The sequence below is a fragment of the Osmerus eperlanus genome, chromosome 8 (genome assembly GCF_963692335.1).
Source record: "Osmerus eperlanus chromosome 8, fOsmEpe2.1, whole genome shotgun sequence".
Lineage (NCBI taxonomy): Eukaryota > Metazoa > Chordata > Actinopteri > Osmeriformes > Osmeridae > Osmerus > Osmerus eperlanus.
Window position 1 is genome coordinate 3686802 of NC_085025.1, and position 17171 is coordinate 3703972.

The following is a 17171-nucleotide window of genomic DNA, read 5'->3' on the forward strand; positions in this document are numbered from 1 at the left end:
TGTGCTGCGGCGGGCTCGTGGCGTGCTGGGGGAGGGTGGGGGGGGGGGCGCAGGAGAGGTGATCTGTGAAGAGCAACAGGGGGCTTCTCAGCCCTGCGTGCCTTGTGCTGTGCTGGGCTTCCTTACTAACAAAGTCGGCTGGAGGGATGGACGGTTGGACGGACTGCTCAACATGTGATTCTTGTCAGCCTGTCACTACAGGTAAAGAGGTTTTGCAGACACGCTTGTATGAACATACGACTTGCACAGAGACATGTACATGGAAACTGCATGCGGAAATGGACTTACAGGACAGAGCATAAACAGAGGAATGCGACCACAGTCGTTCTCTCTCTCTCTCTCTCTCTCTCTCTCTCTTCTCTCTCTCTCTCTCTCTCTCTCTCTCTCTCTCTCTCTCTCTCTCTGTCTCTCTCTCTCTCTCTCTGTCTCTCTCTCTCTCCTCTCTCTCTCTCTCTCTCTCTCTCTCTCTCTCTCTCTCTCTCTCTCTCTCTTACAAATGCACAGGGACCCACAGAGCTATGCAAACAGGTTAATCAAGATCAACCAAGAGACAAACACAAGAAGAAACAAAGACAGCTGGGCCCGCGCTGAAAGAGCTCCTGTTATCTGGAGAGGAAACACTGGGAGCCAGACCCCCCTCACGAGTCACTCAGAAGAGAAAACAACCGCGGGTCCCCAATAACCACTGAAACGTCCAACCACACAGTGGACTGCCCTGGGCCATAACCATGGCTTGACCTACAAGGTTCTGATTTGGGTTTTGGGTTTGTTGATGCGCTCACAACACCCTAAGACGGGGGACCAAAGTCTGCTGTCTGATTGGAGAAAAGGATTTCTCTGTACTGAATGAGCGTATAGCATTTCACGAGGTGAATGTCAAGAGTCAGGTGGCTGAGCAGGTGGGGGAATCGGGGCCAGTAATCATAAGGTTGCCAGTTCGATTCCCGGCTTGTGCCAAATGACGTTGTGTCCTTGGGCAAGGCACTTCACCCTACTTGCCTCGGGAGAATGTCCCTGTACTTACTGTAAGTCACTCTGGATAAGAGCGTCTGCTAAATGACTAAATGTAAAATGAATGTTGCTCCTATCCCCCAGCCCTGGCTAGTGAGCTGAGTTGCCCAGGAGAGAAAAAAGTGTCTTCCATCTCTGTTTACGTTCTAAGTTTACAAACCAGGGCCCCCGCTAAACACAGACTGGCTCCTTGTGTGTCCTCAGCCCTGAAACCAGATCTGGGAGAGGTCGAACAGGAGATAGTATTTCTCCAGTAGCTTTCTCTCACACTCACACACTCTCCCTCTCCGCTCTTTCTTTCTCCCGCTGGTGTCACTCTCTCTCTTTCTCTCACAGTTTCTTTCTCTCCCTCGGTTTCCCTCACCCTTTCCCCCCTCCTCTCTCTCTCTCTCTCTCTCTCTCTCTCTCTCTCTCTCTCATTCTCTCTCTCGCACGCTCTCACTAGGCTACTGAAAGCAGGCACCTTCCTCAAGGTCATTAACTGGCAAAACAAACAAGGGTTTAGATTAACAAAGCAATTACACCTGTTGTCAAAACAAGAGAAGAAAGATTTAAGAAGGTATAGCATATGAAGAAGTCAGGATATTCAAATGAAGGGATATTAAGAGATTCATATTCAGAATGAATCTGTAGTTTTGTTTTTTATGGAGCTCTGTTGCTCTTAAACGGCACACTCCTCCAGTACCACACAGAGGATAGACCTGCTACGTGAGGAGGACTGTGCTTTCCGACACATCCTGGATGGTGGCTGCGCCTCCATACGCGTGCATCTCCACCATCCGTCATCCGTGAAACGTGGGGACGCAGGATGAGGTCAGCGTGGGCGGAGTCGATTCCGGCATTTCAAGCTCATTTACATTTAGTCATTTAGCAGACGCTCTTATCCATAGCGACTTACAGTAAGTACAGGGACATCCCCCCCGAAAGCAAGTAGGGTGAAGTGCCTTGCCCAAGGACACAACGTCCCGGCACGGCCAGGAATCGAACTGGCAACCTTCAGATTACTAGCCCGATTCCCTAACCGCTCAGCCACTTGACTCCCTCATTGTTCCTGGCTGACACAGCAGGGCCACAGTCCGATCCCCCCTCTGGGACGTGGCACACCATGTGACGCACGCCGCTGCTGCTGGTGTGGCCGCTTACCACGCCACGGTCTGGCGCATGGAAGGATCACTGCGATGTTACTGCGATGTTACTTTTCGCTCTCTCCCTGCCTTTCCTGTCTTTCTTACTGTCACTATCACAATAAAAGGAAATCAGATCAAATGCAATCACACCCATTGTTCTGGGTGGGTGCGGCCAAGCATTTTGTGTTTCTGTTCAACTTTGTAATGCAAGACACTTCCTTGTCTGTTATTTGATAACATGGCACTTAACTGTGGGGGTCAGATGGCTGAGCGGTTAGGGAGTCGGGCTATTAATAAGAGGTTGCTTTCGATTCCCGGCCGTAGCCAAATGACGTTGTGTCTTGGGCAAGACACTTCACCCTACTTGCCTCGGGGAGAATGTCCCTGTACTTACTGTAAGTCGCTCTGGATAAGAGCGTCTGCCAAATGACTAAATGTAACTGGAGCTTCAATGGAAGGATCCATAGAGGTGAACCATGCCCACTGTTCAGACCAGCTAGGGGGGGGAGGGCGAGGATAGAGGCTGGCTTGCATGGGGGGAGGGGCGAGGATAGAGGCTGGCTTGCATGGGGGGAGGGGAAGGGAGGGGGAGGAGATCAAGGCGAACTGGGATGGATTGATTTTATAACAGAAATCAGTGAGCCAAGGCTCATCAATCAGAAGACAAGCATGTCACGCATGGCTGTGGCTTCCTTTAAGATGCAGTGGAGGTGGAGGAGGAGAGAGAGAGAGAGAGAGAGAGAGAGAGAGAGAGAGAGAGAGAGAGAGAGAGAGAGAGAGAGAGAGAGAGAGAGAGAGAGAGAGAGAGAGAGAGAGGTGGACTGACACATACCCCGTTGCTATTTGAATGACATGTTTTGATGAAGGCATTGTGGAGTGTCTAGTTAACTCGATCCTGTGGACCAATGGGAAACCAGGGATCTGTTTGTGTGTTCCTCCTGCAGTGGGAGGGGCTTGTTGGCGGGCCAGATGAGATGGAGATGCCCTGTGTTGTGCCGGAGAGGGAGGGAAGGAATCAATAAATGAATAAATTATGGCAATGAGACCTTAATGATGAAGAGGACAGGGTGTGGAGAGTCAGAAGCCAGGAAGACAGGAAACCCCTGCTGATGCACAGAGGAGACCCTGTAGAAGGAGAACTGCCCTCCGCACCCCTACTGTAAACACACACACACGCACACGCACGCGCGCACACACACACACAATTGGATTTCAATTGATCTTCAAAACATAGTATTGTTTTGATTTTCATCCACGTAATTCCACGTGAAGCCCTAATTCCAGACTAACAGTAATGAGGCCGGTAACAATGACGCAGCTCAGCCCTGCATGTCCTGCATTGCGATTGGACGCAGAATTGGACCAGTCAAAGAGAGAAAAATGCACATGATATCAACTGTATTAACCATTTGATTGGATCACAACCAATTATGAACGCTGATACAATTACAGCACCCCACTGTCTGACCACAAGAGCAGACAGAACCTAGCCAGCGGAAGGAAAATAGCATCACAAGTTTCCTATTGGAAGTCCAGAGACAAAACCAGCTACATTTCCTAATCAGGTTTCAAAGTTTATCAAAGGCAAAAAGCAGCACATTTTATGAGTATAAAAGTCAAGGCATTAGACTGAACTCTGAATAGCTGTAATACAATTTGCCAGTGTGTTCCTCCGTTTGAAGCTGTGTGACGTTGTCCGAGTCTGTTAGCGCAGCAGGACCCATGGGGTTAGTCACAGTGTGGTTTTGGGTTCCTCCGCCTCGTGTCTGAGTCACTTGATGCCAGTAATGAAATCTGATGTGACATTTTTGTTGGACAACCAAAGGTTGTGTCAACCCAACTGCAGCTTGTCACTTAAGAGCCAGTCTCTGTCTGCCACCCCAGTGACCAGGGCTCTCCCACAGAGGCCAACACAGGCCAGCTCTGGACTTTAAACACTTACCGTTTATTTTTAGATCTTTTAATTAGGCGGATTATCGGAATCAAATGTGTTGTTTCCCGGCCTAAGACTGAAGCCTACACACACTGGGATTCCTCTAGTTGCTTCCTCGGTGCCTCACCCAGACTGCATGGAGAGGTGCTGTACATCTACAGCACAATCTGCAGTCAGTGTGTTGGTTCACTTCACTAGGGATCACTGTCAATGCATTGATCTGCTGCTCACCCAGCGGTGGCCCCCAGCAGCCGTAGAGTCATGACTGGATGTGCCGGGATTCAGACGCCGATGTTGAACTGCTGGAGAGAAGCCAGCTCTTGCTAAAGGGCCCTCATGAAGTGGTTTAATTGTTTATGTCTGGTGAGAGTATGGGTTACTCAGAGCAGCTCTATGTGGTGTCCTTGTTCAATTTGTGTCTTTGATGCTCAGAGAGGTATTGTGTGGTGCAGGGGCCCTACATAAAGGCAACTTTCCCATGAAATCTAATTTTGCTTATCAACAGTAAATCTCCATGCTGTTGAGTAATTGTGTTCCCTGTTCCTTGATGTGTCCGCACCTGTCTTAATACAACTGAGCAGTGTGACTGCTGGACTTTGAATAGAGAGGCTCAGAACCACCCACGCACTCTGTGCTCATAGACCGAGCACACACACACACACACACACACACACACACCAGCTCGCAGGTGAGTGGGAGGAAGGAGGGTGGCGGTCCAGCTCGTCCACCTGTTGCCATAGAAACCTTAAGGAGGAGAAGAAATCTGTGTGGAGTTAACGAGCAAAAAGAAGAGTCTCTGGCACGACGTTCACTGATGCTAGCTTCTCTCTGATAGCAGAGCACCAGAACATCTCTTCTTCATCTCATTCTGCCACCACAAGCCCACTTGTTTTACACACACATCATGACAGGACTTCTCTCCCCCGCCCTGCCCTGCCCCGCCCTGCCTTTCTCTCCTTTCCCCTCCCCTCGTCCCCTCCCCTCTCCTCCTCCCCTCCCCTCTCTCAGATGTGAAGCATATCAGTGTCAACTGAGTTAGTTTGTGTGACTCCACTAATTGGAGGAGCATTTGCTGTGCTTCGTTAGCTAGTCCAAATGTGTGAAGACAGGAGATGTGTGAGGACAGGAGATGTTTGAGTACAGGAGATGTTTGAGTACAGGAGATGTTTGAGGACAGGAGATGTTTGAGTACAGGAGATGTTTGAGTACAGGAGATGTTTGAGGACAGGAGATGTTTGAGGACAGGAGATGTTTGAGGACAGGAGATGTGTGAGTACAGGAGATGTTTGAGGACGCCACTTGGACTGATGCTGATAAGCAATGGCTGCTGGTAATTTGCTTGACTCGACTTTGAGTTGTTCAGTGAGTTTGCACTCATCGTGGCAATTGCAAGATTGTGCACACTGTCTTTCACCAGTGACGTTGGTGACGCTGTGCTTCCGCACGCTTTTTAATTTGTTTATCCAGCAGTAGCAGAGTCTTTCAATATGGAAATATGGAAAAGCCAGTTTCAGTACATACTGAGAGATGGTTATTCAAAGCTCAGTCATATGACTATTTCCATATCAGGGCATTCCAGCTCAGAACCACATGATGCAAAGGTGCCTGATGAATGTCCTTGAGTGACTCATGTCCTTTGCATATTTATCTGTATTACTACTAAAAGACCGTTTTTACAGACTTACAGACTTTAGAAATCGCTCTACTCTCCATATTAAGCTGCCTACTGTGCCTGCTCATTACTGAGGACAGCAGCACAGGACGGCTGGAATACTTTTCAATCACAGTCGCTCACTTTTGAGCTCCTATTACACCACTGAGGACTGGGGTCTGTGCTTAGGACACAGCATGAAAGGACATTTGTGTGTGTGTGTGTGTGTGCATACACACCTTCACGTGTTGGTGTGTGTGAGAGCATTCCTGTGTTTCTGTGACTGTGCATTGTGTGTGTGTGTGTATTATGGTCTGGATCGTTTCTAAGGGGGGGGGGGGGGGGGGGGCAGGCGACCTTTCTGGCCCCCACATCGAGACCAGCCAAGCGCACCGGCAAGCCAAAGGCTTAATTGGTTTTCGATAGTAAATCTCAAGAGAGTCGGGGCAAATGATTCCTAACGCGACCACTCAGAGAGCAGCTAGTGCTGCGCGGCCATGTGGACCTCCGAGAGGATCCCAGGACACACAGCTCCCTCTCTCTTCCCCCTTTACTCACCACACACCACACACATCATTCTCTTCCTGTTGAGTGATAGAAGAACAAACCCAGCTCAGGGTCCTAGTTTTGTACCCCCCCCCCCCCCCGCCCCCATATAGGAGCCGCTCTCCACCCACATAAAACCTTTCTTCCAATCTTTTGTTGTTTCTTCTCAGGAAGTCTTGAGGTCCTTTAGAAAGCCCTTCTGCTGCCAAACGATTCCCCTTGTTGGCCGGAAATCCCCCATTGCTTCTTCCTTGACGCTCAGCAGATGAAGACGAACCCCTCCCTCCCTCTCTCCCTCTCTCCCTCTCTCCCTCCCTCCCTCTCTCCCTCTCTCCCTCCCTCCCTCCCTCCCTCTCTCCCTCCCTCCTTCTCTCCCTCCCTCCCTCCCTCCCTCCTTCTCTCCCTCCCTCCCTCTCTCCCTCCCTCTCTCCCTCCCTCCTTCTCTCCCTCCCTCCCTCCCTCCCTCCTTCTCTCCCTCTCTCCCTCCCTCTCTCCCTCCCTCCCTCCCTCCCTCTCTCCCTCCCTCCCTCCCTCCCTCCCTCCCTCCCTCCCTCTCTCCCTCCCTCCAGAGAGCCTGGTCGCCTCTCTTCCCAGCCCGGCGTCGAAAGCTCGTACTTGCTTGTCGACCTGGTGACTCAGCTGAGACAGAGCGTTGAATACAGACAGCGGGATGGATTAAAAATGGACATTAGAAAAAGACTGATTGGCACTGGATTCTCTGTGGTGTGCCCCCCCCCCCCCCCAGCAGAAGCCCTCAGCCCCATCCCCCAGCTACAGCCCAGAGCCCAGCTTCAAATCCAGCCCCAGTCCAAGTCCAGCTCACCTCATCATGAATCAGCCCTCCTGTGCTGCCCGCTCCACTGAATTCAAGAGGCCAGAAAAGGAGAAGTATGAAGCCACTCAGGTGTGTCAGTTTGAAAATGGCCTCCATTTCTCCAAAGACTCAATTTAGACAAGTTGGCAGAGCTGGTAGGAGAATCTGTTATTTTTAGCTCGTGCATCAAACCATCAGTCTAACACTGAAGGTCGCACTGCAGCAGAACATAGGACAGAGCTAGCATTGTTTACATGATGCTAATTTTGCACTCACTGTTTTGGACTCTGATGTCATTTATACACACACACACACACACACACTTACATACTAACAAACACACTCTCTCTCTCTCACACACACACACACACAGTGCATGGTAAGAGTCCTCTATCATGATTCACCCAGAACTTTTTGGAGCTCCTTGCAGCCCACTGGCTGGTGCAGGCAGGCAGGCTCCATGGCCAGTAGACCGCCTGGCAGTGTGCTGCTAGCAGGGATCACTCTGCTGCTGGTCTGTGCCCAGGACTGCCTCCTTGTGGCTGTGTCCACCAGCAGACACGGGACCTCTCTGCTTTCCAACTGGACCATCAGTCAGAGGGTGATATGGTGATCTGAATGTGCCCCTAAGACTATACATCAGAATGGGCTACTTCAGGGCTATTTTGAGATCTCTCCCTCCTCTCAGAAGAGTTGGGGACAAGTAAACAGTCAGTCAGTGTTCGGTCCTGTGATTGGTTTATGCAATTTCAGAGTGCATGACACCGATGCAGTTTGAAGCCACAACATGACTCACAGTAGCTGTCTAAACGAACGTCTGGGCTTTAGCTCTGGGGGTTAGCATTGGGTGGATGTTTGAAAACCAGCTCAGGCCCCTCGACAACGCAGGGTTGTAAAGTGAACCGCTCCGCACCCATCTGCCTGTCTGGTACCGTGTCTTGTTAACAGTGCCGGTCCTAGCACATTCGGCACCCTAGGTGAGACGTATCAACAGCACCCCCCCCGGGAGCGCAAATCGAGGTGCCGCCCCCCCCCCCACCCCCCCGGGCCGCACCCCACAACGCAAGACGGAAAGATGCCGTGGCGCGGTTGGCGCCCTCGGCTGGTTGTGCGGGACGGTTAGTTAATAGATGCACTTGGGAAAATGCCCCCCTCCTCTTCATGCCGCCCTAGGCAGCTGCCTGTGTCGCCTGTAGGAAGGACCGGCTCTGCTTGTTAACACAAAGACCAGATCCTCCAGTAGGCAGGTCGGGGGAGACAGTGGCTAATTAGATGGAGATGAGAGAGAGGTGCGGGGTGTCCGACACAAAACAACTGGGCCCAGAAGAGAGATCTCTAATGAAGTAGTCACGCAGATCAAAGCCTACCAGCCTGTTCTGCATAGGTTATGTTTAGCATTACCAGCTTCATTACACATTGCCACAGCGTCGCCAACTTCATCTGATGGGCGAGGCCTCTATGCCAACACTCGTCTGAGCCCAGTAACTCCAGCATAGGTCATGCTATATGAATACGATCACATCGTTTTGTTTACACATTTGTTAATCCCGGCAGTTGGCAGATCATCGGAGCACACAGATGCAACACCAAACGAGCGTGTCCGAGGGTGTGAGTTGGTCCCTGCCTGCCTATTAGAGGGTGGTGGTTGGCATGTTTTGGCTGGGCAGATGGGCTGGGGATGTCAGGACAGCAGGGTAAGGGGTGGCTCTACTAAGCTAATGATGGCAGAAGGCTAAATGATGAGAACAGAAAGCAGACAAATCATAATTATCCCTGCATGAGGCTCGCTGAGTTGTTTGCTTTGAGGTTTTGGGGCCTCACTGGGGGTGTTGATAAACATAATTCATATGTTGCTTCAGTGAGGTTTTTTTCTCTGAGGGAAAAATAAACTGGTTACACTCCAACTGGCCCGACAGTGTGGTGATTCTGTAAGTTTAAGTCTTTATTTTCCCGATTGTTTTCATTTCTCCAAATAAACCTACCAGGCTCTGTGCTCCCCAGTACTCTCAGTCTCTCATGGCTGGAAGGCATTTTACAGTCTCTCTCTCGTTGCGAAACCTGCAAAATGTTCTGGAGAAACTTCTCCCAATAAAGCCCCCAAATATAGTCCTGGTCCGGATTATTAAAGATGTCATCCGGGGCTGGAATCTGCACTGTGTCCTGCCGCACTGCTTTGTTATGTCATGTTCTGCAAGGCTGAGGGGGGGCTGGAGGACTGGGGTATGTAAACAGCCCGTAGGGGGACAGCAGCACCCAGAGAAGAGCTCCACACTGGGGCTCCAAGAACTGCTAACGGACAGGCCCTCCTATCATCAATGATTCACTGCTGGTCTCAAATGTAACAGTCATGACTCCCCAGGGGGCCAGCTGCCCCAGGGGGCCCTGGGCGGCTCTGGCTGGGGGCCAAGGGAGAACCTAAACCTCCAGTTTTCCCTTCTGTATAGTAAGACACCCCTGGTGTAGAGTGACTGAACACAGGCCTCCTCGGTGGAAAGGCATGCTCAAGGGAAGTGTGTGTGCGTGTGCGTGTATGTGTGTGTGCGCGTGTGTGTATGTGTGTGTGCGCGTGTGTGTATGTGCGCGTGTGTGTATGGGTGTGTGCATGTGTGTGTATGTGTGTGTGCGCGTGTGTGTATATGTGTGTGCGCAGTGTGTATGGGTGTGTGTGTGTGTGTGTGTGTATGTGTGTATGTATGTGTGTGTATAAGTTCGGGATGGTGTCCCTGCTACTTTGCAGGTCCAGAAATAAACGAAGGAGCTGTCAGCAACAGGTTTGGATGAGGTCAGCTGTAGAAAGACAAGCTGGACAGACACCAGCCACACCACCAATGAAGGCTTTGCTCCCAATGGCTAGCCCTGGATGGCTCAGCTATACTTACACTGCCCATATTATTTCGACCCAAGGGAATGAAGGTTTTGAAAGGCCTGACAGTGATTATAGTGGTTAGCTGTACCTGCCTGCTTGTCATCTGTTTTTAGAGCCTGACACATTGTTTGATTGACAGCTGGAACGAGACAAGGTTCAACCAACCCCTTCTGATTAACGCCTGTGGATGAGTCAGCCAGGGATGTGAGGGAGGGAAAAGGACACAATACCTGGAACATTCTGGTAAGGAGGAAGTCACCCACACAACAAGGAAAGGGAGACCATTTCCAGTCCAAAAATTAGATTTCCTGTCGTTTCAAGAGTTCACATGTTGGCTTAATGTTGAGCGTGCTAGAATTTAACGCGTGCTAGAATTTAAGGTCGGCATAGCGACGGGCGCGTCCTCGCATTGGAGCGGCATTCCGACGTCAGCTAGGACAGTTGTTGTTCTCTGCCCACCTCCTTCTGAGGTCAGCACATATCTTCTACTATATCTGTCTACCTCTCTTTACCCTCTCTCTTCCCCTTTCTCTACCCTCCCACTCCCCCCCCCCCGCCCCTCTCTCTCTCTAGCTGTCTGACCAATGCAGGCATGGCCAGATGAAAGCATGTGTGCCTAGATTGCTTCCACCTCATCAAATCTGCCCACTGCCCTTTCCATCTTCCTTCAACTATTACTTTGCCCCAGCACACACGCACACATACCAACATGCACACACATACTAACACACACACACCTTCCAACACATACGCACCCACACACAACCAGTTTGTTGGAGAAATGAGAGAAAAACGAAAGATCAAACGAGTACTGTAGTAAGAATTGGGGATTAGGATGTGTGCATGTGTGTGTGCGTGCGTGCATGTGTGTGCGTGTGAGCATGTGTGTGTGTGTGAGCGTGCGTGTGTGTGTGTGTAGCCAGTGACGTGGGAGGGCCCTCTGCAGGCAGGGCCTGACCTGTGCTCGGGGATCCAGCCACAGGGAGGTTCCAGTCTGCTAAAGCCCCCAGCCCCCACGGTGTAATTATCCCTGTGCTTCCCTGCTAGTGTCTCTGTTCTGCTTGATCCAGCCTGGCAGACAGTCTCCTCCATGACTGTCAGTGTGCAGACCAGCATCTGCTCTCTAGTCACTGTCACTGCATCACCGTGGTGGGCGTCATACGATAAGCACCACTGTCTGCGGCAGTCCTTGATGTCTTCCTTTCAGACTCCGATTTCGCTTGGCTTGTGTGTATCTGAAGTGGTAATCTTTAGCTCTGGGGATGTTTTCTGAGTCGGTGATTTGGCACACTTTAGCTAACGCTAACTGATTAAGATTCTGCTGTTTCCGTGGGGTCTGGTCGTTCTTCAACACAGAGCCATGGTGGGGCACGGCTGTTAAGAGAGATATAACTCACCACTCAGGCCGAAATGTTGGGGTCAGTGCCTGAGACCGCTGGAAATAGCAGTGACATGGTGGTATTAACAGAAATAGCCGTAATTGTTGCCTTTCAGTCGTCTTCTCTCATGACCGCTAAAGTGGAAAGTCGTCTCAAACTTGGTAAACTGCATTCGCTTATATCCCTGCCTCGGGTGTCAGAGAGAGACAGAATGGAAATGTTTCTTTCAGTTTCCAGTTTAATCTGTCTCACTTGGTAGATACCATTCTACTGTGTTCTGCTAGCTGTCAACCATCTTGAGTTTCCCTAAAAAAGATTTGATCGTGGAAGGGGCGAAACGATGCATTTCAAGATGTGTCTCATTAGGGCGCTTTGAAATGCCCTGAATAAAGTCATGGACAATTCTAGATTTTGGTCAAGGCCAGAGTTTAAGCATTTGACATTCACAGAATGAAAAGTAAGGCCTACGCATTTCACTTGCAGAAAGTCAAACCATGCCAGAATACAAAACGCAGGGGAATTCTCTCATGCGATAGTCCTTGAGAGGATTTTGCAAGACAGTCACAGTAAAGTGACACCCCCCCCTCCCCCCCCCTCCCAAGCCCCTGTCGGCCCGGGGGACAAGTCACCCGAAAGATGAGGTCGCAGAAATACACCGTCTTCAGTGGTGGCGACGGCGAGGCTTCCTTGGTGGCCGATGCTTTGTGACAGCGGCTGACAGTTATGTGAGATGATTTAGAGGACGAGGGAGATTCACGGTCAAAAGCTGTCAACCCCTCTCTCCGTTTCCACCTCAGAATGTGTGTTTTTTGTGTCTCTCAATGACAAGATGACCCTCCAATGAGATGCCAGGGATGTTTTATGTGCGAAGCGTGCGAGGCACCCCCGGCGTGCAGCTTCTGTGGAGCAGAGCGGCAGGCCGATTTAGGGGTCGTCGCTGCTCTCTAGGCCGTGCCCCCGGACGCAGAACAGACTCTCGCTTCTGAGGAGGTGTCGGCCCTGATGTAGGCTGTCAGGACAGACATGGATAGAGGCCAGACCGACAGACCCCACGGTGAAGACAGATCTCTAGAACCATGGAGAACGTCTGAGAACGTCTCAGCAGATCCAGCACACGCCCAGTGTACGCAGAGAGAGGACACCTACAGTAGCGTGTCGTAGAACATGATGGAACGTTCCTCATGCTCTTCAGACAGCTCCCCCACCTTCTGTATTTCACGGTTCACGGTGTAGATTGATGCTTCCTCCTGGGGTCATGGCTCCTCCTGGGGTGAGGATGATGATTAGCACCATGTGTGAAAGTGCAGCCATTACCCCGGGACATCCAAATAGGAATCTGTCGCCGCTCGTTATGGTTTACGTCCCGACCTTTAGGAAACGGCTCCGTATTCCTTCCTCCTTCCCCCTCCTGTCACCTCTCCCTCCTCTCGGGTTAATGAAACACTTTCGTTGACGAGTTGATTTGAGTGACTGTCAAACCCCTGTACCCTCTGTCTTAACCCCTTAATTATTTATGTTCATCGTGCCTGTTTGGAAGTTTGGATACTTTGAAATTTAGCTCATGCACACTGTTCCTTGACTCTGAGCACCGATATACAGTAGAACTATGCAATTCTGATCCTTGATCTTGTCCTTTTGCTTTCAATTTACTATTTGCTTGTCGCTTTGGGAAAAAACGTCTGCTAAATGAATGAAATGTAAAATGTCTTACCCAGCCTGCCTGTTTGTCTGGCACCCACACATACAGCCGTCATGTAGACTCACATATGTGCAGTCTCACTTCCTCCCACACAGAAACGTACACACACACACAAACACACACAAACACATCTCACACTGTGACCGGTAGAGCGTTGCCTGGCCAATAAAGCGCTGACCTTTCATTCTGGGTTTCATGGTGGATTCTCTGCCTCATGAAACTGTGGGCCACTGTGTCCACCACCTCCATCAGAGCACCCTGGCTCAGACCCAGAGAGAGAGCGAGAGAGAGAGAGAGAGAGAGAGAGAGAGAGAGAGAGAGAGAGAGAGAGAGAGAGAGAGAGAGAGAGAGAGAGAGAGAGAGAGAGAGAGAGAGAGAGAGAGGGGAGGCTGGAGGGGAGAGCAGGTACAGGGAGCAGCGGTACAGATAGAAGAGAGAGGGAGCGAGATAGGGGAAAGACGCAGGTAGAGAGAGAAATGGAGAGAGACATGGGAGAAGAGGGAGAGAGGCAGGAAGGAGACAGAGAGCAAGAGAGTTCATGCTTCAGGTATGATCAACCTACGTGGACCCACCTGCACCCCACCACCACACCCATATAGACAGGCCACAGGAGATCACCATCTCCACCCAAACACTGCTGCGGACAGCTGCTTCAGCAGGCACCAGATAGAGAAACAGCTTTGAGCTTCTCCACCTTCACACACTAATAACCCACACTAAGACCCACCAGCGCTGCAGTCTCTCAGCTGAGGAGCTTTAGAGAAGAAAAGGGCAGAACCAAAGGAGGGGGAGAGAGATATGAAAGGCTGCAGGAGGGGGGAGGGGGGCAGGGATGGGGGGCGCAGGGTTGGGGGTGACGGGGGGAGCTCGAACCGGCTGTTTGATCAGCAGAAAAGCTTTAAAGCTGAGATAGTGAGAGTGGACTGGAGCACTAAAGCTCTGTAAGTTAGAGGGTGTGTAAGAAAGTGTGTTTGAGAGATTGATGATGTTCAGCCTCAAAGCACTATGTGTTGAGACAGGGAGGGGGGGGGCAGACAAAGAAGGAAAAGGGGAGATCAGGGCCCTGGACCAATCATGCTTTGATGTTGCTGTACATGAGGATCTGGGAGAGGGAAAAAACAAACAAGAGTCACTGAGAGCTCTTCAGCCATGTGCTTCTGCAAGGCCAGAGTATTGATTACTGCAGTGAAGTATCAAACCCTGGCCAGCCACTGCACAACAGACTAATCTGTGAGAGAGAAAGAGACCACAGCTGTCTTATTACAGCCAGCTTGTACCAGAAAGGGTGACCATTCAAGTACACATTCAAGAAAATGCCCATTCATGCCAAGGGGACATTGTTGCTTGACAGGCGGGCTGGAATGGATGTCCAAGAAAAAGAGTGTTATTGATCAAGGAGCTGCGTTGTACAAACACATGCTAGTGTCTATGGTTCTTCTGTAGACACATTTACAAGCAAGGCACACATCTCTTCTTCAGTTGTGCATAGAGAAATGTTCCACCACCTTATCCTCCTTATCCAACTCCAATAGATCTTTCTATCTCTTTATTTTTCTCTTTGTTTCTTCTCTCTCTCTCTCTCTCTCTCTCTCTCTCTCTCTCTCTCTCTCTCTCTCTCTCTCTCTCTCTCTCTTTCTCTCTCACACACACACACACACAAATTCACACACACACAAGCCCAAACAAATCTCATTCATTTTCACATCCCTCATGCAACACAGTGCAGAGTAAACCAATGTAAAAGAACAGGCAGGATAGCTTAGAGCTAGGCTAATGGAATAAAGCAATGCTACCTAGCTGCAATAAACAACTTCAACATTGACCTAGCTCACGGCTGAGGAGGATGTAAACAAAGAAGCTTAATAAAAATAAATATTGATCCAATGGACCCCGTTTCTTCCATTTACATTTAGTCATTTAGCAGACGCTCTTATCCAGAGCGACTTACAGTAAGTACAGGGACATTCCCCCAAGGCAAGTAGGGTGAAGTGCCTTGCCCAAGGACACAACGTCAGTTGTCATGACTGGGAATCGAACTGGCAACCTTCGGATTACTAGCCCGATTCCCTCACCGCTCAGCCACCTGACTCCCTGCAGTGGTTTCTGTCGATCTGCCCATTTTCGAGCTACATCGACAATTACGAAGGTAAGGTTTATCTAACTCACACAGTAAAAGTAGCTAGAGTATCAGTAACATACTATTTGTACTTTGTTACTTCCTATCTCTGGCAGTAACGATTTGTCTTCTGCAACAGTTGTTTCATCTTGTTCTTGTAACGATTATTACATAACCTCAGTCAATTAGGACGGAGTCGTACGCCAGCCTGAGATCTGATAAACACATGGTGAGCTAATGTGCTCCAGCTATTATCCACAGCTTACTGTGCAAGAAAAGCACAGAAAGAGAGAACATGTATGTTTCTTATGCAATATTACTGTACATATGTACATTACGTAATGTCTATTACATTTTGTCATTTAGCAGACGCTCTTATCCAGAGCGACTTACAGTAAGTACAGGGACATTCTCCCCGAGGCAAGTAGGGTGAAGTGCCTTGCCCAAGGACACAACGTAATGTGGCACGGCCGGGAATCGAACGGGCAACCTTCAGATTACTAGCCCGCTTCCCTAACCGCTCAGCCACCTGACTAGCAGTGTAACTTGGCAGCTGAGCCATGGTGTATCACCTTGACACAGGTGGCAGGAAGTATACCTGCTACCCAGAATGCTGGCACCAACTGATGTAGGCTTGTAGTCTCGGACTGTGTGCGTGCGTGTGTTCGCCTGTTTATGGGTGTGTCTCGTCTGTGTGTGTGATTATGAAGGTCGTTTGCGGGAAATGGACTGGGAAAGGCTGGGCTCATGGTTTTAATGGGATCAGTGTATGGCTGCTCTCTGCCTGAGCAGGCTGTAATGTGGCTAATGTTTAAAACATGCTCTGCAGCTGTCTCAAGACCCTCTTAAATACACCACTGCAATGGGAGGGGAGGGAGTTGTTTCAGGATTACCGTGAAGCGTTTCTTACTGCCTTCCATGTACTGTACACACTCTGGTGCAGTGTTAAACACAGAGAGAGACACAGAAACACACACACACACACATTCAACTATTCACATGATCAAATATTCACATGAAAGTCATACATATAGTGCAGTTAAAAATGGGTCCATCGAATCTTAGGGAGGCTGAACGAGCACTCTACAAGCCCCCCCCCCCCTCCCCCATGGCCCTCCCTCCCTCAGCCTCCAGCATTATTACCCATAATTCCCTCTCATCTGCCCCGGGCTCCTTCTGTCCCGCCAGCTCGCCGCTCTGCTGCTTAACCAGGCTAGCCAGCAGCAGGACCTAGCTCTCTCTCTCTCTCTCTTTCTCTCTCTCTATTTCTCTCTCTATTTCTCTCTCTATTTCTTTCTCTCTCTTTCTCCCACTCTCTGTTTTTAACCCACTTTCTCTCTATCTTTCGCTGGATCTCTTTCTCTCTTCTCCTCTCTCTCTGTAACTGACAGATGAATCTTGATTCATGAATAAACTAGAAACAAGAGTTGAGAAGAGTTGAAAAAGTTTGAAGAAATGCTAATGGAAAGCTCAAACTTTCTCTGTTTGGGGTGGCAGGGTGAGCAATGTAAGGGGGGTAGATGTCGCCTTGATACAGGCACTTAGTCAAAGCGGGTGTATTAATGGATAATGAAGGGAATTAAAGCAACATGAATCACTAGATCAGGATTTCAGATAGAGCCCGTGAATTAAGTATTTATGGGGACAGAAGGTGGGAGAAGGCTGAAATCACCAGACCAGTTCCCGAACTGTGTGTGTCTGTGTGTGTTTGGGCCACGTCTATCTACTGACTGGAGTGGTAAATGACTGAGAAATGTTCCCACGCTACAGCTTCCATCACACACACACACACACAAGCACACACACACAAGCACACACACACAAGCACACACACACACAAGCACACACAAGCACAAGCACACACTCACTTACACCCACACACACAAATTCACGAGCACACAGAAGTCGTATGCTCTATCCAGAAAGGTAGTCGTGAGACCCATACTGTATCAGCGCATACAACTCACACACGCACACACACACACAAACATACTGTGGCCTGAAGGTTTTGGCACGCACACCCACATAA

The 17171-nt window shown here is 49.9% G+C and overlaps 2 protein-coding genes across 2 annotated transcripts in view; one reads left to right on the forward strand and one right to left on the reverse strand.

The window, feature by feature from the left end:
* The window catches only part of fermt1 (FERM domain containing kindlin 1), a 214090-nt gene that overhangs the window by 54504 nt on the left and 142415 nt on the right, over positions 1–17171 (reverse strand). The gene's annotated exons all lie outside the window — the stretch shown is intronic.
* plcb1l (phospholipase C beta 1-like) overlaps positions 1–17171 on the forward strand; it is a 72362-nt gene that overhangs the window by 11090 nt on the left and 44101 nt on the right. Inside the window, exon 3 of the mRNA XM_062468063.1 lies at positions 7014–7172. Within this exon, the coding sequence (XP_062324047.1) occupies positions 7014–7172 (159 nt within the window). The remainder of the gene's footprint in view (positions 1–7013; positions 7173–17171) is intronic.